At 45.1% G+C, this 21,237-nt stretch overlaps 3 protein-coding genes across 7 annotated transcripts; 2 read left to right on the top strand and 1 right to left on the bottom strand.

Moving 5' to 3' along the window:
• On the bottom strand, positions 1 to 12,396 carry NSDHL (NAD(P) dependent 3-beta-hydroxysteroid dehydrogenase NSDHL). Of its 3 annotated transcripts, none has more exons than XM_075763754.1 (8): positions 12,374 to 12,396; positions 10,776 to 10,826; positions 8,327 to 8,488; positions 7,254 to 7,400; positions 5,724 to 5,852; positions 4,006 to 4,148; positions 2,785 to 2,887; positions 1 to 2,067 (listed from the first exon to the last, which is right to left on the bottom strand). In XM_075763754.1, the coding sequence occupies exons 2-8, from the start codon at positions 10,794 to 10,796 to the stop codon at positions 1,732 to 1,734; spliced, it is 1,041 nt and encodes a 346-aa protein (XP_075619869.1). In that variant the 5' UTR covers positions 10,797 to 10,826; positions 12,374 to 12,396; the 3' UTR covers positions 1 to 1,731. The 3 variants fall into 3 exon arrangements, with proteins under 3 accessions (XP_075619869.1, XP_075619868.1, XP_075619870.1); XM_075763753.1 differs by lacking the exon at positions 12,374 to 12,396 and adding an exon at positions 11,280 to 11,791; XM_075763755.1 differs by lacking the exons at positions 10,776 to 10,826; positions 12,374 to 12,396 and adding an exon at positions 8,193 to 8,252 and having other exon boundaries at positions 8,327 to 8,465.
• Positions 12,397 to 12,988: 592 nt separating this feature from the next.
• Positions 12,989 to 16,887, top strand: LOC104642769 (centrin-2). 2 transcript variants are annotated; one of them, XM_075763750.1, is made up of 6 exons: positions 12,989 to 13,089; positions 13,334 to 13,492; positions 15,003 to 15,131; positions 15,402 to 15,539; positions 16,032 to 16,148; positions 16,754 to 16,887. In XM_075763750.1, the coding sequence occupies exons 1-5, from the start codon at positions 13,087 to 13,089 to the stop codon at positions 16,119 to 16,121; spliced, it is 519 nt and encodes a 172-aa protein (XP_075619865.1). In that variant the 5' UTR covers positions 12,989 to 13,086; the 3' UTR covers positions 16,122 to 16,148; positions 16,754 to 16,887. The 2 variants fall into 2 exon arrangements, with proteins under 2 accessions (XP_075619865.1, XP_075619864.1); XM_075763749.1 differs by lacking the exon at positions 16,754 to 16,887 and having other exon boundaries at positions 16,032 to 16,747.
• Positions 16,767 to 19,932, top strand: LOC104636824 (uncharacterized). 2 transcript variants are annotated; one of them, XM_075763747.1, is made up of 5 exons: positions 16,767 to 16,980; positions 17,830 to 17,988; positions 18,669 to 18,735; positions 19,431 to 19,564; positions 19,789 to 19,932. In XM_075763747.1, the coding sequence occupies exons 1-5, from the start codon at positions 16,771 to 16,773 to the stop codon at positions 19,873 to 19,875; spliced, it is 657 nt and encodes a 218-aa protein (XP_075619862.1). In that variant the 5' UTR covers positions 16,767 to 16,770; the 3' UTR covers positions 19,876 to 19,932. The 2 variants fall into 2 exon arrangements, with proteins under 2 accessions (XP_075619862.1, XP_075619861.1); XM_075763746.1 differs by having other exon boundaries at positions 18,669 to 18,797; positions 19,427 to 19,564.
• Positions 19,933 to 21,237: the final 1,305 nt, after the last annotated feature.

The raw sequence follows: 21,237 nt of genomic DNA, 5'->3' as shown, positions 1-21,237 counted from the left end.
TTTTTATACGTCACAATTTATTCTTTTTTTTATATATAGATGGGGCACTGGTACACACTCACAGAAACAGTGAGGGAAGAAAGGGTCTTTCCATTAACACTGAATTTGTGCTGGCATATTGACGCATCACATGGAGGTTAACATGGCTCAGGGCTTTGAAAGTAGCATCGGTGTCCCGCTAAAATGGGATGTGGGATGACACAAGCAGATTTCAGAAAACCTAGGAATCACAGGGCTTTTTTTTTTTTTTTGAACAGCACACTGCTGAAGAATAGCACTCTAGAATTCAAGCTTTAAATACAGGCTGGGGCTGGGGGGGGTAAGCCCAAGGTGGCTGACCAGTGCAAACCAGAACTGTGTGAACTGGCCCAAGAAACTGGCTAGTGTTTACTTCAAGATCAAGCAAGGCAAAGGCTGGTAAAACTAGCTAGCTGTTACAGCAGATAAAAATTTCCAGAAAAAAGCCCAACATAAAACTCTCCAGAAAATAATCAGAAGATAAAATAAAACTAATTTCTAAGCAGCATATCCAGCTCTCAGATGAGGTTAAGGCTATTGAGGCATGTCCCATGCTTCTGAAATTTGAAACATTGAAACTCCTGGGGAGCCAGAACAGGCACGAGGGGAAGTTCCAGCTCTAACCTAAACTCTTCATTTAAAAACAACACCAAACTGAAGCACTTAGAAAGATTATAGGGTAAAGTACACTTAATATAAATGTCAAACTAAACAGCTTGGTGAACATAGTATTATGATAACCATTTTCTTGTGGAAATGAGTTTTTTCATGTACAAAGTGGTCAAAGCAACAAAAATCACCATTACCAGCAATAACATGTCAGACAAGATGAGAGCTTTGTGCAGTAGGATCTTCCAACCAATGTGGTTCTTACGGAAAGGGAGTGAGCTATGTTAAAATATTGTGTGCTGACCGAGAGCAGCCACAGCAAAGATTTCTCCCCCCTCAAAGGGAATGATTAAAATCCTGTTTCTGCTGAGATGTTCAAAATCGGATCTGCCCTTTCAAAGATAGAACACAAAATTAGGAAGTCATCTCTTCATGATTTATTTGGGTTATTTTTGAATAGAAATAGGGTCCTGCAGAAATGAAGGCACATGCTTCCTCGCAAAGAGCAGCCTAGCATGCCTTTTCTCAGGTTTCCTTCTGATGCCTCAGTGAGGAGCCAAATCACCCACCAATCATGGAGGGAATAATAAAATTAGCTTAAATGATTTAAGAGCTGGTAGCAGAACTCATTTTTGGCATAAGCCTCCCTTTCATCACTCTTGTATAGAATAAAGCCAAACCGCAGAGAGGAACCAGTCGTGAGAAGTATTTCATTACCCAGTCTGCAGCTATGAGAAGAGGTGGCTGTTATCACCAGAGCAACAAAACAGAGGACAAGGGTGGAGAGAGAAGACGAAGGAATGCTGATGTGCTGGGTTGGGATTGAAGAGGGCCCGGCAGGGTGTTTATTCAAAGTCCATAGGGTTCAGCAGCTGTTTCAAAACAAGAAGTCACATCAAAGAAATGAACTCTTAGCACAGCTCCTACATGAAGGTTTTTTCAACCCAGATAAAGCCACCTTGATAATGGTGAGGAGATGGAGGGACTTCAGGAAAACTCCCTGTTCCAGAGAATTAGTGAAATTGGCTTCAGTGTTCATGTTAAGATGTCAAAGCAATTACAAAAATCAAGCAGGAAAAAAAAAAAAAATCCATCTAGGACTTCTCAGGCCTTAGCCCGGCGTAGGTGGGGGTAGCTCTGCAGAGTCCTGTCTATTGCTTCATCCAAACTCACCACTGGTTTGTAGCCCATGTCTCTTTTGGCCCGTTCACAGCTATAATAGTGAAACGTTCCAGCTAATGCTACCCGCATGGGCGTAAAGGTGGGCTTGATGGTGACCAGCGGACTTAGCAGCCACAGCACCAGAGACAGGAACAGGGCCAGGTAATATGCCAGCCAATAGGGAATATGGTACTTGGGAGGATCGTAGTTCAAGCCAGTCAAGATACGGGACATGAAAGCCCAGAAAGGAACCGGTTCATCATTTGTGATATGAAATGCCTGAAAGAGAGGAAGACAAAAACCCAGATGATAAAATCATTATGGTTTTCACAAATTTCTCTCTGTGATGGCGCAGCTCATGTTCATGCCGAGGAGACTGACATCCCTGACTTGACTGAGAACACATTTTCACAAGAGACTGCTTTGCACTAACCACCTCTGTCTGAAAAGCAATGAACCCCTTATTTGCCAAGAAAGCCAGCTACATCTGACACTCCAGAGGTTAAGATTACTCATAAATGGTCGAACAAACCGAATGACACAACACAAACACAATAAAGCTTCCTAGCTGTACGTACAGTCCATGCCCAGAGCACAGTGGTGCCCTGAACATCTATAAGAGTTTCTCCTGCTTTGAACTCTATCGTGAAAGCTAAATAACTATGTTTCTTATGTACACAGCTCAGCTGCCCACAATTCTGCCCAGATTTCCTTTCACAAGGAGTTTTACAGCATGAAGTTAAAGTATATTCATACATTTCAGCCCATGCGGTTGCACACAACAGTCACCAGATGGGCAACCGTTCATTATACCCACAGACAGAAAAAGAATGGACCAATTTGTGTGTGCTAGTTCTACTCATCTCTAAGATAGATGTTCAGTACAGACAAAAATCAGCATGAATTACAGAGCAGACACATGAAGCCAAGCAAGGCTTGCAGGTGAAGTTCGGCTAGGGAGACCCACTGCCCTCCCCTTGCTAGGTCCTTCCTTACCTTCCCACACAGGGGAGAGTGTCTCTGAAGATTTTCTGCAGCTAGGATGTGTCCATGGACCACGTTTTCCACATAAGTGAAATCTACCAAGTTCTTTCCATCCCTACACAGACAGGAGGAAGAAGTTTAGCCCTAAGGCAAGTTATGCTGAAAATCTGCTTGTGACAAAAGGAAGGACTTTCCCAGAAGATACATTTATTCCAACTTTCCTCTTCTCCTGCTGCAACTTCAGGCTATACCGTGTCAGAGAGATGAAATCATTGCATATTATTTTGGAGACAGAGGAAAGGCTGTTATTGTCTCAGCTCTTGCCAAGGCCTTCAAAGTTTACATTCCTGGAACAGTACCATTCGTAAACCTCACAAGTTACCAAGTTTCTAGGTGATGCAGATCCTAGGGGTCTCAGAACCAGCAGAGTGATCCACAGATGCAGAACAAATAGAGTGGTAACTAGCGCAAACAAAGTCACTTAAGGACAAGCTTTCAATTATGAATTTCTTGGCTCATGAAATTTAACTTACTCCCTCAATAAGCCAACTTCAGCCTTGGCTGAAACAGGTTTAACCCACTGTGTTAAATCTATTTCCACACAGGTACAGAAAACGAATGTATTCACCTGTGCACAGATACACACAAACCAGCTCCTTGCATGTAATAAAAATCTATTATAAATTAAAGAGCACATTTCTTTTCAAGAGCATAATACAAATGATAAAAATATCTTTAGTAGTAGCTTGAACTATTTCTTGCTCTGAAATTTCAGTGCTCCACTAGAACCTCTGCAAGGCTCAATAACAAGGCAAATACCTTTGTTTTTATCATCAGAAAAATTAAAACACTACCATATACATATAGGCTTTTCAATTACAAGAACCTCAAATACCAGCAGTGTATATTAGTTAAATTATCAGCAAGTAATCTGAGTGCTCTCATATTTAAAAGGACAGCTCTTTAGATAATGCAAAGACAGCTCAAGCTATGTCAGCTTTCCCCACTGATATTCTTTTTGCATTATGAACACTTCCTATCTGAGTGCATGAGTCCTAACACAGGGGGATTTAAAAATAAAGAATCCTGGATTACAAGTGAAAAATTAAAGAAACATCCTTTTTTCCATGCCACCACAACACTACTGATTTAATATTATTCCCTTCCAAAAGGGCTTTGTATGTTCAGCATCAATTTTAACAAAAGCTATGAAATGATTTGAGCCTTGCTCACCCAATTATGAACTTCATTTTGCCGCTCTTAGCTGCTTGGATGAGGATGGGAACCAGCTGAGGGTCTCTAGGACCAAATATTCCATGGGGACGAATAGCAGTAGTGAAGAAATTGTTGTCTGGGTCATTTGCACTGAGCACTTCCTGTAGGGGAAAAAAAAAAGATAAGCAAATCAGGAGAGGAAGGCTGGGAAGAAAAATATGGCTTAGTAATATATTCCAAGATCATTACTAAAGGGGGTGAGCGTTCCCTCATTCCTCAGGAAGGCATCAGTGGAAGAATTACTGTCCACCCATATCTTTACAAATAAATGATCCTTCCCTTGCTCCATCTCTTCTCCCACTTCTCTTTAATGATAAAAACAGACAAAATTCTGTTTTCATTATTGAACATTTAATGAATTGACAGGCAAAGGAAAGGAGCTCTTCGCCTCTCTCCTTTAACGCCACAGAAACCAGAGGAGCTTTGAAAGTTCCTTCACTCCATGAATTCTTTACGGACATGTTGGAGAAAAGGAGGACACTAAGCAATTCACTGTCTCTCATCAATCAGTGGAAGATTTCCATCATGGTCCTTCTTGATCGCACTCAGAAGGGTTGTGACCCCATTTTCCCAGCGGCACCACATGCTAAGCAGATTTAGCAAGGCATCTTTGAAGAAGATTTAATTCTATTGGGAGTTTCCAAACAACATGTTCTACTGATTTTTAACAGCTGCTGGATTTTCTATTAAAAATCCAAGAACCACGCAAACAAATAAACATTGAATGCTTTCACTGTTTCACCAAAAACATAGTTACAAGCATATTGAGCTAGACTTCATCACTACTCATAAGCTTCCACTTTATGAGTCCACTTTACTGCTTGCGAATGAACAGATGGTTTTATGCTGTGGTTTCAGTTAAGCTCTTTTCAAGGAACAGAAGAAAAATTCTTAAAGGCTAATACTTGACTTTAGAGGATACACTGTCAGCTTCAGTATGGAAGCAAGTCTAAATTCTTCTTGCACAAAAAGCGTAGATTCTTTCCACAACTGAAATGCAAGCCACTGAAAAAATGTTTGTTCGCCTTGATTTAAGGCATTGTCCTAGCATATTTAAACCACAAATACAGCAGCACCAAGAACGTGAAATAGAACAGTTACTGGTAATCTGCAAATGTACAAAGTAGCAGACATTCAGATGTAGGGGAAATTTTTAGATCTTTTTTAACAAGAGTATTTTCAGTACATGGCCAATAGCATTAGCTTACAACATGTTATTAGGCTGGCGTGCTCCTTAGCTCACATCTCCACCTCATCTCCTCCTTCCCCAGTAATTTGTTCATGATCCCAATGTAACTGCCGCTTGCGCCTTTCGCAAGTGACCCACATCCTTTCCCCTGCCATACTTCTCTGTAACAGAACAAGTGAATCCACAGCTCACTAGCCTCCATGCTGAGAATGAGGGCTAAAATCAGACGGATTTGTCGAAGAGAAGGGAATTTTCTGTTTCAGCTATACGCTGAAAACTCCGTCAGACACTGCTACATATGCATGATTCTGTGCAGATTTTCTTTGCAATTGTAAGAACGAGATACTTCTTTTTAATGGATTCTGGAGAACAACAGAGATCTGTTCAGTCTTGGAGAGTCTGTTGTATCTCCTATGGCACGGCCTACTTTTAGAAGGGCAGCTTTAAGCATCGAAAATAACAACGTTAACCATATGATGACAAATACCTTCTCCTGTAGGATCTTCGTCTCTGTGTAATAGTCAATAGGTTTTTTTGCATAAGGGAGGTCTTCTGATCCATTTTTAATGTCTGTGCCCTCAAAAACTACACTGGCGCTGCTAGTTAACACCAGTTTCTGCAACAGATGTGAAAGAAAACAGTTGTTTAAAGCCTAAGACAAAAGGATCATTATTTACAAAGGCTAAGTAAAGACAATAATAATGTTTAATCAACTGATTCTACAGATAATAAACTAAGTCTAGAAGATCACGGGCTAACACAAGATGATCTTAAACTGCAGGTAAGAAAACTCTCACTCTTTTAATTGACTCTGTCACATTGTTGCAATGTTTTAATCTCCATTAGGTAGCAATAAACAAACATCCAAGGCAGCCAATCAAGGGGCAAACATCCCCAGGAAAATCAGAGCACCCACTTGGCTGGGCACATTTTTGCACTTGACACACAACAAGTGTTTTTGAGATACATTTGCTCATCTTGACGATTACAATATCCCAGTAGATTAAACCAAAGAAGGATTCTTATCTTGGAAGTTTTTGTTGGATAAAAATGTACCCTAGTGGATTCAAAACAGGAAGTCAGTGATGTATTTCAGTAATCAGAAACATGTGGTTTTACACAAGATCTACATTGTAATAAAAAGATGACTAGATCCAACAAGTTCCAACAAGACTTAACTCCTTGCTCTGACAGAATCCAGACGAAGCCTGAAGGTAAACACCACGTGGCCCATTTCCTACAACAGCTTATTAGACGAGGGGGGAAAAAAACCAACAAACAACAAACTGTGGGGCTGGGAGTCCTGCGTAATAGACATTAATTAATTTTAAACGTTATCACTTCCGTATTTGTACACGGACACTATGCAAAATGCATGCTTTGGAGGCAGCACCTCCGCCCAGAATAAGTAAGGCATTTTCACATGCCTTGTGCTTGAAAATTTGCTAAGAATTTAAATGAATGCTCATATGATATCAAAATAATAAAAGGAGAAAAAAATACCCACAACCTTGCCTGAAGAGCAGTCTGGTTTCATCTAGCTCTTTCTTTTGTGGGCAAATGACTTTCTAAACCAAATTATACTGAGATTATGGCACAAGTGTGTTCCTTCTCACTGTATGTCAGAGACTTCAAATAGGTAACAGATGCCACGAATACGTCCACTGCTGGAGCAGGCTCCCTATTACAGCATGAAAGAATGCACTTGTCAGTCGTGGTTCTCCCATGGGTGATTCCCAGACGTGTAGTAGGACAAATTTTAACGGACGCTTTTCCTGTAGTCAGGAAGATTGCCATGTGTAGGTTTTCTGTGGCAAACATGGACTGAGCTTACACCAGACGCTACATGGGAGACCAACAGAGTCTCTCTTCTACTAATTTTCACAGAACAAGTAGGAATTCAGTATCTGAGGGACCTTTGGCCCTCTTATCAGACTGGATTGAAATTGGTCCATGCTGCATTTGTTATCAAGTCACAGCAGCATCTTATAGTCTCCGTGTGCTTTTCTACCCATACCTGCACTCCAGCTTCTTTGCAGGCTTCAATGACTGCTTTGGTTCCCATAAAATTCACCTTATAAAACAGTTCCCTGTTGTCACTTGAAGGTGCTGGTGATGCACAATGGAACGCCACTGCCACACCTTGTAAAGCCGGGAGCAAAGCCTAGAAGATACATCACATGAGACAGCAATGAGGCCTACTCAGGGGGGAAAAAAAAAGGAAGGAAATAAAACACAGTTCTTTTTCTTATGGAAACCAAACTGCCAAATTTCAAGTCACATTCCCTCCATAAAGGTGAGCAGCTGGAATAGGCTTAGCATCCAGGATCTTCACAACATCCTCTCCTTCTTGCTAGGCAAAACCATGCTACATCATCTTTTCTTTCCAGAGAAGAACCTGAGAACCTTCTGAGACCTGGAGGCTATCTGGACTTAACTACTTGCAATAGTCTCAAGTGCAGGTATGAGACTCAAAATTACCTGGAGATAGGAGTTAGAAAGCTCAGGAAGCAGCAGGTTTAACAGCCAACAGTACCCCATGGCACTGTCTGTTTGAGATGACTGCCCTAAAGCTCTGAGACATGATACTTTATATTGGCGGGGAGACATCTCTTCACGTTGCATACAAATGCTTTTGCCAAGGCTCACACCCACGACTGAGTTAAGGCAAGAGGTCTTAGCGTGCCTTAACTGTTAGGAATAACGCACTCTGCTGTTCTCATGCAGCTGAGGTTAGCTAAGCGAGCACCCACATGCAATTACCAACAGCGACTGTAATCACACTGTATATCTGAGCTAACAGTAATGCAAATCATAATACAGAAACAAGGTCTGTTCTTTCCAGCTTCAGGCAGATGTCAAGTATGTCTCTTTAAATGTTCTAGATGAGGGTTCCACAGAAAACGGCTTAGGCTTCTGACTTCACAGGGAAAGGTTGGGGGGCATATCTACATACCCTTTTACAACCCATGCAATGCCTTCAGGTGTTTCAGTGCTTCAGGCAAGGCTCAGCAAGCTGTTTGAACGAACATTTACTTAAACAGATATCCTTTCTATCTACCCATGTCACGTACTGTTGTTAGTCTGTACCTCTTTGTCACAAAGGTCTCCCAGGAAGAACTGCACTCTGTCATTGTCAAATCTCTTCTGAATATCAAACACATTGACCGCGTAACCCTTCTCCAGGAGCTGCTCCACCATGTGCTGGCCTAAGAATCCTGACCCACCGATCACTGTACATTTCTTACCAGCCTGCAGAGACAGGGAGAAAAGCGCTTTAGCAAGCAGACATACACCAACAAACCGTGCAAGTAAACTCAGCTGAACTTCCCGAGATCTCAACTGACAGCTAGTCAGTAGCTAGTTTAATTGTAGGAGTCTAAATTCAGGCATCAAAAGACTCTTCAATATGTCTGTGCTATCATAGTAACTTAAAAGTTCAGACACGCTAATGGTCCCTACGGCTCACGTGCTGGACTCTGCCTCATAACCAAGTGGCTTGCTTAGTAGGGAAGAAAAAGAGGACCTGTTCCAACAAACTCTGCCCTGATGGTAAAGCAAACAGAATTTGTTTCAGCCACATGGCACAGATAATTCAGACTACTAAAACTGTCACCATTAGCAAGGACAAAACCATTTTCAGAGCATGTGAAACTTTGGCTTCTCCACGCCAAGAAAGCAATCAGGTAAAGGTAAGGCTTATCCTTTTTAATGAGTCACTAGTTCTTCCCTTTTTTTTTTTTTTTTTAAAAAGCTTTTTAAAATCAATGGCTAGAGTCACTAATTAACAGATTCCAGTCTGGTCACTCATCTAACTGGACTGAGACTGGAGACCTCACCGCCAACATAGAACATACAAGCTAAGAGTCTGAGGAAGTTTTTGTACAAATAATACTCTGTCCTGGTTGGAAATAGATTTGCTCCTTATTGGTACTACACAAAACCTCACCTCTGCAGTTATACTATCGAGCTGAAGGGAATTTTAACCCAGTGAAACCATACAAAGACAACAATTGTTCAGAAGTTTCTAAGTGCTAAATCCTTAAACAAAGGTTCTACTGCAAAGTGTTAATTATCCACAACAGGAATTAGAAAAGTTCACTACAGTTGCGTAAAGCATAACCAGTTATTTAGAATGGTGCATGCAAAGCAGGGTCTGATTAAAATAATTTTTATAAGTTCTAATGGGTTGGCCCAGTGGTCTATTTGGTTTTGATAATTGCAAGAGAACAGATGATATAGAACAAATACGCGAGTCTAAGGACTCCCTGCAGTTCACTCTCCTTGTATTCCCCCCGTCACAACAGTTTTACGTTTGCTTTACTCGTCAGCTTCCCGACCCTCCGAACTCCGTCACATCCCTCCCCTCTGCAGTGTCCTCTCACTGCTGAGGGGTCAAGCTTTTTCAGCTTCTCCTCAACAGGCAGCCACTCCATTCCAGTGATATTTTTACTTGCCTTGCCCTGTACCCTTTCCCATTCCAGTGCATTCTTCATAAAATGAGAGCACCCGAACTTAGATACACTGAACCGGAGTTTTACAGTGGCAGAATGACGCCCTCTGGCTGGCTGCAACTATCAGAGTCATTTTCTACCAGTACAGATGAGATAGTCCAGGTTTTTCTGTATGATAGTTTTCCACTCAACCAAGGATAAGGACAGTATTCTAACTGGTGATGAGAAGCAGAGTATTAAATAATCTTTAGTGCTCATTTATAACATGCAATATAATCTAGTACACACACCTCTTGGGAAAGTACTACATGAACCAACTCAATGACCAGAATCAGTATAACTGCAGCTAACAGTGCTGCACCTGGATTAATTAGCTGCTTTAAAAATGCAGGTAGAGAGCCAGGCTACGCACGATTATACTGATTTTAGGGTATAATTACTACCTATCTCGTGCTGTGAGGATACAACAGTTTGTTCATGCTCTCTAACATGACACTCCATTGGTTGGGGTTTTTTGTTTGTTTCCTAAATATCGGAGGTTCACTGGTCTTCTATAAATTTCAAAGGAAATAATGAGAAAATAGTCCAGAAGACAGAAATTTCTGTATAAAGAAGAACCACAGGTAATACAACAAAACAATTTAATGAATTGTACCCCTAAGAGTAATGTCCAAACATCTCTCTGAGCTAACCAAAACGTTACTCTTCCCATATTCTAACCTCCTGCATTCAATGCCGCAATCGGAGAAAGAGGTAACAATGATCTAGTAGATCTCAGGGATCTGCATGGAATAATGTTATCAGGCACATAGAAATGATCCTGGAGTAACTAAATCTCCAGATCAATTGTTTTGGCAGCACCGACAAAGCCACTGGTGTTCTTTGGGGGTTGGAGCATTCCTGGCTCCTTTGGGAGCTACAACAGCAGCAAACTATTCCTTGGTGAATCACGTTTCCCCCAGCAATACCTCTGGAGGAGGCATGAGGGCAGAAACAGTCTCATGTCTTCTCTAGCAATGTTCATAAGAAATATCTATGAAAATATGTTTCTGCAAGACAAACCTTCATTTGAGTCCTCAACTTACCGATCTGAGGTGCGCGGCCATTTCTTAGATGATTCACTATCAACTTGATTCCTCTAAAAAAGGAGAACATTATTTTACTCACAATACGATAGTTAACTTACTTAAGCATACCATTAACACAAACCAAACTTCTTTTTTTAAACAAGTTTCTAGTTATAGAAATCAAGGTTTGAAGCCATTATGCTAAAGCAGAATCATCAAAAAAGTGAGCTAATTCTCCCTGCCTTGCTGAACAAATAAGCAGTACAAGAGTAACAGTGACATCAAATAGCTTTCTCAAAGGCGTAGTTTTAATAAAATACCATTGATAACAAAGGCACCATCTGATTTTAGCTACTATTAGCTTCACACACTTCTTTTAAGTCTGAATATTTATATTGCAAATAACATGAAGGCAACTGCAGGTTCCGGCAATATCCTCTTCAAAAAAATACAGTTGCTCAAGGGTGTTAGGAACAACAAAATAAAACTTAAGTTCAAGCATCTCAGCAGCAGCCAGCCCGCCTGTTCCACAGCGGCAGACACAGCAAGGAAGAAACGCCGGCATTTGCTGGTGCCCATCAGCAAAGAGAGGGGAGCCGGTGGTGAGATTTTTCCAAGTTTTTACATCACAGACTGTTGATGCCACCGGTTTCATTAAAATACGCTCTTCCTCCCAGCAACAGCAAACAAATTTCCCAACTCAATTGAGATCCTACTGTGTGGGGTATAGTTGAAGGACAGAAACAGACAACATGCCTATTTAGACCTGTTTCCAACACAAAGACTTGTGATTGCTTTACGGTCATTTTAAACCATCGCTATGATAAACCGCTATTTTAGAGGCTGATTTGATTCTCTTTATTCTTAGTCGGTACCTCTCATTACCTCCTACTATCATTGCACTGAGATGGATCAAGGCTATGAGTAGTTGAAAATTAATCATTTTCTGCCTCGGTTGGTTTTCTGACCCATCTCACTTCACCACTAGTGCCAACACAACTGGATGAGATCCAGAAACAGTTACACCAATGTTGGTATAAAATTATCACTGCTGAGGTACCATTCCTGAGGACTGCAAGCTACACAGTTTAGCACTCTTTGTTCTTTATTTTTCTGAAAAGCCCTTTGAAATGGCAAGGAAAAAGCCAAAAAAGGCAGGATTGGAGCCTGTCCAGCCAGGAACATCAAGCTGGTTTGGAAGTGTGGGCACAGGGTGATCCATGCTGCAGTTGTCCCCTCTTCTTCCCCCACATCTACCTCAACATAGGCCTTATCCCTCTCCAAAATGCAATTTATGAACTGCTCTGTCTCCAGTTTCCCTCCAGCTCTTTCAGTTCCCCACCCCAGAGCCCCCCATCCTTCTCCCACCCCCCCCACAGCCTCCACCCACCCCCCCCAGCCTGCCCTTCCTCACACCCCATAACCCTCCTCACATCCCTGCAGGCTCCCCTACCCCCAGCTGCCCACCCCACAACCTTCCCCATGCCCCAGCCCTCCTCACAGCCCTGCAGCCTCCCCCCCCGCTCCCCTCCCCTCCCCACACGCCCGCCCCACGTTCCCCCGCAGCCTCCCCTACCCCCCCCTCACCCCTCAGCTCCTCAGCCGCCACAACCTACCCCACACCCCAGCCCTCCTCACGGCCCTGCCGGCTCTGCCGCCTCCGGCCTGCCCCTCCACGGCCCAGCTCTCCTCACGGCCCTGCCGGCTCTGCCGCCTCCGGCCTGCCCCTCCACGGCCCAGCTCTCCTCACGGCCCTGCCGGCTCCGGCCTGCCCCTCCACGGCCCAGCTCTCCTCACGGCCCTGCCGGCTCCGGCCCGCCCCTCCACAGCCGCCTCCAGCCTCCTCACCCCGACCCTGCCCGCTCACCCACCGGCGGCGGCCGCAGCCCGCCCCCGCCCCCGCCCTCGCCCTCGGCCCGGCTCCGCCCCCGCCTCGGGCCCGTCCCTCCCGCCCACCAATCGGACGCGGACACTTTCAGCAGACCCCGCCCACTCGGCCGGCACCTGCCGCTTCTCCTCCCACGCGCCCTGGGCTGAGCATCGCGCCAGCCGGCTATCACTCGCTGATTGGTCCGCGGTCTCCCCTCTTCGGCCAATCGCGTCGACGGAAGGAGGAGAGGCTCTTCTCCCCGGTGAGTCACCTCTTGGATCCGCCCCAGCCACGGGTTGGCCAATAGCTATCCCCCAAAGGCCTCCCGCGCCCGGCCCCTCAGCAAATAGGAGTGAGGCTTGCCATAGCAACGGCGTAGGGGCATTAGCCAATGGGAAAGGGCGATATTGAGTCTCGGCCTGCCGGGTCAGGAGCTGCCCCAAATCACCGACCCCCGGGATGGTGAGTGTGGCCCGGCCCGGGGGAGGGGGCCTCGGGCCCTGCGCTGCTCCGCTCCGGCTTCCCGGTACCGCGATCACGAGGCTGCGGGAGGAGGCCTCTGTCAGCCCGGAGCGGCCCCGGGAGGGCGGTGTGGGCTGGGGGCTGAGGTGGCCGCTGTCCTACGGGCCTCACCCGCCCTTCCCGGGGCGGTGCGTCGCCGCGGCGGCGGCCTGATCCTCCTTTGCTCTTGTGTTGCTGTGCCAAGGCCTCCAGCTTTAAGAAGCCCTCGCTAGGGGCCGCGGCCCAGAGGAAGAAGGCGAGTCCCAAGCTGGAGCTCACTGAGGAGCAGAAGCAGGAGATCCAAGAGGCTTTCGACCTGTTTGACACAGACGGCACCGGGAGCATAGATGTTAAGGAGCTAAAGGTAAGAATTTTCCTAGCGCTAGAAGCACAGTTCCACTGAGGTTGTAAAGTGATAGGGGCATAGTGCCTGAATGACCTTAAACAGGAAGGGAGAGATTCCCCCTCCGCATAAAACCTTATTGTCAACAGGTACATTTTTGTCTTTAATTACAGCTCTTTCCTTCTGTTATCAGGTGGCTTTAGGGCTGGGCTACCAAAAATACATTGATAGTTCTGTATTCTGTCTTAGTAAAACATCAAAAGAGGTTGTGCGTATTAAAAAGGTGGGGGCGTTTCCCCTCTTATGTGTTGTTGAGGATTGCGTGCTTTGCAAATTAGGTGTCCCAGCCTCGGTATACACCAATGTTCTTCATTTTCATGCTTTTATGTATTGCAAAACATTTTTGGTCCCTCACTGTCCTTTGGGAGGCATAGTAATCAATAAATTAGGACTTCTTTTGCTTTCAGAATTTGCCCTTCCTATTTGCTAGCTGGATGTCCATATTCCTTAAGACCACAGGGAGGAGAACTGATTTCAAACTTGCTGCTTGTCCCCTTATCGAAGGAGGCAAACGTAAAGTGTGTAGGCATGCATGCGTGTGTCTGCAAGTGACGGCATCCTTGGATAGGCTGCTGAGAGCAGTGTTGTCAGAAAGGCACACAAAGTGTTTGAATTGTGTTTTCCCTACACTCATTGAAAAAGTTTTTTGTCACTAGAATGAAAAAGTAACTGATTTAAATTCCCTGTCGTCTACCAGCTTAAGACCTTCCATGTTTGTGCCATCAAATCAGGTTGTTAAGAGTTCACTAGAGTTGCAGGTATGATGGAAACGTCTTTCATGGAGTCACTTATCTTGAAGTATTTTGTTGAGACATTTCTGGGTCTTCCATTTAGTCACCTTGCTTACAACAGGGTCTGAATTAGTATTATTATCATCATCATCATCATCATTATCATCATTCAGTGCCTTGTTTCTCATTGCAAAGGGAATTCTAGTAGCAATTCTCTTAACAGGAATGGAATAACAATTAGTTTTCCGGTAGCCTTGGAAATTGCTATGCACAGCACTGTGTGACAGTTTGGGATTTTTCCTTCAAAGTATTAATTGAAGCGGGACTCTCATGCTCTGAGTGCCCATCACATTTAAAACATATATACCAAAATAGGTATGCTAAGACTTCATAAAAAAATGCAAACTTTCTCAGACAAAGTATTTCTCCCGAGTCTCTGTTATACAGCCTTACCCTCCAAATTCTTGCCAGTTCTGAGCTGGGGGTGGTGGATGCGATACTCAGAACGTGTTTAGGAAATTTCTGAATTAACTCCAGGACAGGAATGCTTGCATTCCTGTTTTCTGCATCCTGATGAGCCCTTGTGTGTAGAGAAGCGTTGCTCTGAGTCTGCCCCTTACCTTGCTGTTTTCCTTGAGGCGTGTTGTAACATGATGTGGCATAAAGTTCGACTTCCTCTCCCTCCTCGTGGCTTTGTTTATAGTTTTGTATGATTTATAAGGTTTTTTTTGTCCTTACAGGTGGCTATGAGAGCACTAGGGTTTGAACCTAAAAAAGAAGAGATCAAGAAAATGATATCAGATATTGATAAGGAAGGAACAGGAAAAATCAGCTTCGATGACTTCTTGGTAGTGATGACACAGAAAATGGTAGGTACGTTTTAAAAGTCAAAGTGAAAACAATTTTGAAAATGGCTGAGTACCTTTCATCTCCCTTTCCACTTAGGGGAAGATGAAAGCACTCTTTTAATCTTAACAACAAAATATATAAAAGTTAGAACTGCAGGACAGGGACTAACCCTATCTCATTTTTAAAGGTAAAATTGAAATAATTCTGTCATTAACAAGTTTTTTTAAGGAAGTGTTACCTACAACATAACCGCTACTTTTTTTCCTTAAACTTATGCTTACTTCTTTAAGGCTGAAAAAGATTCCAAAGAGGAGATTCTCAAAGCTTTCAAACTCTTTGATGACGATGAAACCGGCAAAATCTCCTTCAAAAACCTCAAACGTGTCGCCAAAGAACTGGGGGAAAATCTCACAGATGAAGAGCTGCAGGTTTGTACCTGGGATATGAAACCGTATCATACAGAAACACTCGCTGTCTGCCTTTGTGTGTAGTGAACGTAGAAAGGTCCAGATGAGGAAGGCAGTCGCAGCATGATCGTGTATTGCTTGCTTGCATGTTTACATTTCTTTAAAACCTATGTAAATAGTCACAATCCAATTCTCCTTCTGTCTGGAGAGCTGAGCCAACTCACTGACTGGTCCGCTGAGCACTAGAGCCCCAAGTACTTTGTTTTTTCCAGAACAGTTCTTCTTATTAAACAACATTTTCTGTTCAGAAACCATTGATGAAACCATTCCAGAAACAGAATGATATTAGTGTCTAGTTTAGTAAATATTTTATAGCGTAGCAGGTGTGACATTGAGCTAACGCTGTCCCCTCCAATACAATTTATTAAAAAAGTGGTTCTAATTTTGAATTAATCTAATAATTCTAATCCTAGTCTCATCTGCATCTAATTTCTGAATACACATATCTTCCAGGAAATGATCGATGAAGCAGATAGAGATGGGGATGGGGAAGTGAACGAGCAAGAATTTTTGAGGATCATGAAGAAGACCAGCCTTTATTGAAACAGAATTTTATTTATTTTTGCACGTGTATATACGTTTGGTAGGTGCCTCACTTTTTTACAGTCTTTTGAGACAGCAGAAAATATAGGTCAATATTATTTTTAGGCAAATGGTCTTAAACTTGTGTTTGTGAACAGTTACCAACCGCTGACCTGTTTACATCTACCAATGTGGTTGCTTGTGCTTGCACGTTTTACGCTCTTTGTTTTCCATACACACATCACGTTGTTCAGTGACAGTAGTCAGATCCTTCTGTGACTAAAAAAACATGTCAAATGATGATGGTTTGGTAAAGAGAGTACTCAAAACCAGACAGTGGAAATCTCTGTTTCCCAGCAGCTGAAGTTTTTGGTTTAATGTCTTGGTTTGGGCCCTCTAAGTCCTATTTGCAGGGATCAGCTTTTTATACTCTGTCTCATGGCGACTATCCCCTCCCCCTTTTTTAGTGTGTTCTTTAAACTGAAAAAAAAGTAAGTAGACTGCTGCAACTTAACTTACTGCTATTCAGTTCACATGTTTAAAGAATTCTCTTTGCAAAAGAAGAGGAAGGTTACCGGTGCTGCTGCTGAAAGCTCTGTATGTTGGCAGGGATATTCAGTGGCTGCAAGTACAAGATTGTATTAAAAATAAAGCATCTTATTTTTAAGCCATGAGACTTGTGGAAAGAAATATACAAAAATGCAACCAAATCTTCTGGTCCGGCATGCGCTCTGATCTGCTGACAAGTAATAGAAGAATTCTTCCAGGAACTCAAAGAGTTTCAACCGTTCAGTCCTCAAACGGTTCCCGGTCACCAACTGCTTTGCTCCAGAGGCAGCAGCTACAGCAGAGTCTGTCTGCGACGCGGCGTCCGTCCGAGGTAGGAGCGTAACTGAAGGATGGCTGTCGCCTCGTTGGAGGGAAACGAGCTCCCGGCCCTTCTGCTGCTTCTCTTTGTTCCTGAATCGAATTTATTCCTCTGCTTTTCACAGGCTGGGTATCAGCCTTTTCATTTAACTGACCTCCACAACCCATAAGCATGGGGGAAAAAAAATTGAAGCCTGAGCTAAACATGAAAGAAATAATGATAGCGTTAGGCCTTACCCCCGCAGAATTCCTGTAAGACCCTTTTTCTGCCCGAAAACGTGGTTTATGCCAGCGCAGCGCGTCAACGGAAAGGGGAGGGAGGCAATTCCTGCGCTATGGTGAAGTACCCCGTTACAGCAAACCGTGAAATCCGGTTTCTGACTTTAAGAGGAGGCAGAGGGGTCTGTGAGGGACGCGGGCTCCCTCAGAACCTCCCAGCGCTAACGCGGCCCGCAGCGCGCGCCGAGACCCGCCCCCTCGCGCAGGGCAGTTGACATTTCAGACGGGACGGCCTTGTCCCGCCCCAGATCTGCTGTCTCGGCCAATCAGCTCTCGCGCTTTCCCTGAAGAGCAGGAGCGCTAGCCAATGAGGAGTGCGGTTGCAGGGAGCGCCGCCGGCGGTGAGCGGGGCGGTGGGGCCGGGCCTGTCTCTCCCCGCCCCGCCCGGGGCCCTTCAGCGCGGCCTGACCGGGGCCTCCGGGGGCTGCCCGGCGGGGAGCGGGTGGGCGGCTTGTCCCCAGCACCACCCTCAGAAACGCCTCAGGCGGGGTGGGGCGTTGCTGAGCTAAACGAGGGGGTAACGGTGGGAAGGGGCTGTCTGCGGCCGGTGGCCGTCTGAGGGCACCGGGTCTCTCTCCCGCAGGCTTCCAGCGGTGAGGGAGGCGCCGCCGGGGGCAGCTCCCCGACGGAGGAACCAGCCTTCGCCTTCCCGGTCAGCGAAGAGCAGAGGCGGGAACTGCGAGAAGCCTTTGAGCTGTTCCATCCTGATGGCTGCGGCGTCGTGGATGTCCGGGCCCTGAAGGCAAGGAGCTGTGGAAGTGCAGCCCGAGCGCTGGTGAAAACAAATCTGGGAGGTGTAGAGACTCCTCGCTTGTCCTCCTTTCCCCCACGAAGCCCCGCACAGCGGCATTGCTGGAGAAGAAACCCTGGGAACCTCTGGTCCCAGCTTTTCGCCTAAAAAAGTTGTTCCACCGCTCTCGTCCAGAGGCTTTCTACTTCCCCACCCTGGCTGCGAATCTCCTCTGTCATGTTTTCACCTGTGCACCAAGATAACGTTAACCTGTGCTGCAGGGACTTGGTTAAGGCAGGCCTGAAAGAAGGCACGGATGCGCAGCATATCCTTCATAACCCCTTTCCCACATGGAAAATGGTATCACCGCAGTATTGGGGTTGTATTGCCCTGCCTGCAGTGGGGTGGATACAGCATGCAGCCGTCAGGTTTGTGCCAGCTACCCTTAGGAGGGAGTGAAGCCTGCCTTCTTGGCCCTTGCTGACTGCTCTTCGCTGCTAGTTTTTCACAGCCTCATACTACTGATGTTAGACAGCTACAGAACCCTGTTCTCTAGAGACAAAATGGTGGATGAATAGCTGTTGATGAAAAGTTTTTTTCCACCACTTTCATGTACCTGCTTGTTTCAAACATCTTTCCCTCTTTGTTTGATTTGTACACCAAGACATTGGTCTCTTTTTCTGTTTTGGCAGATAACCGTAAGGGCTCTGGGCTGTGAATTGGGGAAAGAGGAGATGAAGAGAATTGTCTCTCAATTCGGTAAAGAAGGGTCAGGGAAGCTAAGCTTTAAGTCGTTTCTGCAGGTGATGACTCAGAAAATGGTATGTGAACCCATCTGGTCACAAAGAGTGAAATTCCCCTGGCTTGACTTTACGATGCAGGTAGCCTCAGTAGATTGGGTTGGTCTGGTCTCTGCAGCAGAGAAACAGGAGTGGTTCAGGGGTTTCCTCTGAGCTATTTTAGAGGTCTGCCTTCAGATGAATTGTCCTTACCCCTCTTGCCTCTTTCCCTGAACTATGGATGGCTAGTTCAGATAAAGACAGCTGCAACTCAGCAGAAATCTCTTTCCCATCCCAGCGCCCGTCTGAGACTCCCGTGGCTCAAACCCCTCTATCCCCTAGAGCCTGGCTGCGTGCAGACATCTCAGAGTACTCTCCAGTGGTAGTGCTGGTCCTCTCTCCAGCAAAGCTTGGCCGGGATATTCCAGGCCAAGTCCCCGTGCTGCTCAGACAACTTCTCTTGGAGCTTTTCCTGTAATACACCGTTATATATGGGCAGAGGGTGAAGGTGAAATAGCAGCAGTAGGTAACCCTCTTCTATGGCCATGTTTTCCCCAAAATGATGTCTTGGATTTGATTGCAAATGTTTGCTGGCTAAAGTGCCTGACTAGGGATTGTGGGGTGGTACGATGTCACGTTTACATGACAGCATTTTTCATTTCCTTGCCAAGGCAGAGCCCTGTGTGGAAAAGGAGATCCTGCAAGCCTTCAAGGTGTTTGATTGTGATGGCACTGGCAAGATCTCCTTTGAGAATCTCAAGGTGGTGGCTAGTGAGGTTGGAGAAGACATCACGGATGAGGAGCTGCAGGTTTGTGAATCACAAACACATTCCTCTTGTCCCTGCTCAGGGAGGGAGGGGAGTGTCTTGCTGCAGGAAGACAGATCGGGGATTGTGCGGGGTTACTTTGCAACGGGCAGGATCTCTGTCTCGCTTGGGGCTTGCCTGAGACCTTCGTTGGTGTTTGCACTTTCTGAGCGTCCACCCTCTCGGATCCCACCTAACCTGGTCTCCAAATCTTTGCTATCCCACAGGAGATGATCGATGAAGCAGATGTGAATGGAGATGGAGAAGTGGACAAACAGGAGTTCCTACGGATGCTGACGCTCACCGACCCGTAACTACAAGATTTCCTTTTTATTCTCCCATTCCCATATAAACAACTAGTTACAATGTCACTTTCCTCCAGCTTCCTTATTTCTTGTTTGTTGCCTTTCTTGGGGGTCAAAACACACCAAAATATTGTTAATGTTTCATCTTTGGGGTTGATTTTCCTGCTTCATGAGTGGAAGCAGTTTTCCGCGCCCCAGCAAACTGTTGTTACTAGCTTTGGGTCTGTGTGGGTTGGGTCTAAAGTTAGAGATTAATTCGAATTCTTCAGCCAGTCCCTGGAATTCTCCCTATCGTATTTACATCCTGTAGCTTTTCTGCCTATCTGACATCTCAAAACACTCTTAATCTCAGAAAATCCTGTAGAACTCTCAACAGTTAGTGCTTATGGCAGAAACTTTTGTACCTTGCCTAACTCCTGCATTTTGCCCATTTTGTTCAAGGGCTTGGGGACAATAAGCCACATTTTCATTAGAAACCGAGTAGCATTGCTGTGTTATGCTACTCGGGCTGCCAGATCTGCTTGAACCTCTCTTTGCTGCGGCACCTGGGTAAACTTCTTCCCACTCTGGCCACCAATGTAGTCACGAAGGATCTTGCCGTGTTGGTGAGAGTGCAAAAATACGTTGGTGTTTTGAAAAGGATGTAAAAAGCCTGAAGAGAGCTCAGAAGAGCCTCAGAAAATAGTTGCTGACTTAGAAAACATGTCTTGGGCTGAGAGAAACGGCTCAGTCTGTAGTGATTATACGGTACTTACTTAGGTAAGAAGAACTTAGCAGCGACCATCTAAAAAGCTCCTGAACCTAACAGAGACAAACCTGCCAGCATCCAGGGGCTGGAAGTTAGCTCTGTAACTAAAAACTCCATGCCTGTTACCAAACAGCTGTGCCTGATACCGTGTTATTTTTAGTGCCTTCTGCTTGCCAGGTCAGGGCTTGCCCTCCAGGTTTCAGCCAGACGGGTATCTCCTCTGTCCCTGTTGCAGAATTGGTGTTTCTAGGAATTTTCCCAGAGACTGGAAGGGACTGGAAGTTGTACCACTTGCTCTGGGATGTCCAGACCTCACCCTGGACTCCTCCTGCCTCGGAGCGGTATGGAAGGCTGCTTCCAAAATACTCTCTGCTGTTACAGCAGGTCTTCTGTTAATGCAAGGGAAGAGTTTAACCTCTTCCCCTCAGCCCTGGATGCTGACATCGGTTTATTTTGACTTCACCCATGTGGTGCTCATGCCCAAGTCTGGGTTCTGACAGACCCCAGCAAAGCAAGCAGGGCTCGTTGCTGGTGACTTCTTCCCGTATCGTTTTCCCCAACCAGTAGCACTGAGAGCATCTCCTAATCCAGAGCAAAAGGAAAAAAAAAAAAAAAAAGCAGAA

This window comes from Balearica regulorum, chromosome 11, assembly GCF_011004875.1.
Source record: "Balearica regulorum gibbericeps isolate bBalReg1 chromosome 11, bBalReg1.pri, whole genome shotgun sequence".
NCBI lineage: Eukaryota > Metazoa > Chordata > Aves > Gruiformes > Gruidae > Balearica > Balearica regulorum.
This window is presented reverse-complemented; position numbering and strand designations above follow the sequence as displayed.

Bases quoted from the DNA above. Each gene is read 5' to 3' on its own strand.
- NSDHL (XM_075763754.1), bottom strand. From the start codon at position 10,796: ATGGCCGCGCACCTCAGATCG. The intron at 2,888-4,005 runs GTGAGCAAGGCT...CTGTCTGTGTAG, and splicing joins AAAATGAAGTTCATAATTGG to GGATGGAAAGAACTTGGTAG. The intron at 2,068-2,784 runs GTAAGGAAGGAC...CCTCTCTTTCAG, and splicing joins ACTCTCCCCTGTGTGGGAAG to GCATTTCATATCACAAATGA.
- LOC104642769 (XM_075763750.1), top strand. The intron at 13,493-15,002 runs GTAAGAATTTTC...TTGTCCTTACAG, and splicing joins TAGATGTTAAGGAGCTAAAG to GTGGCTATGAGAGCACTAGG. The intron at 15,540-16,031 runs GTTTGTACCTGG...CATATCTTCCAG, and splicing joins TCACAGATGAAGAGCTGCAG to GAAATGATCGATGAAGCAGA.
- LOC104636824 (XM_075763746.1), top strand. From the start codon at position 16,771: ATGAGACTTGTGGAAAGAAATATACAAAAATGCAACCAAATCTTCTGG. The intron at 16,981-17,829 runs GTAGGAGCGTAA...TCTCTCCCGCAG, and splicing joins CGACGCGGCGTCCGTCCGAG to GCTTCCAGCGGTGAGGGAGG. The intron at 18,798-19,426 runs GTATGTGAACCC...TTCCTTGCCAAG, and splicing joins AGGTGATGACTCAGAAAATG to GCAGAGCCCTGTGTGGAAAA.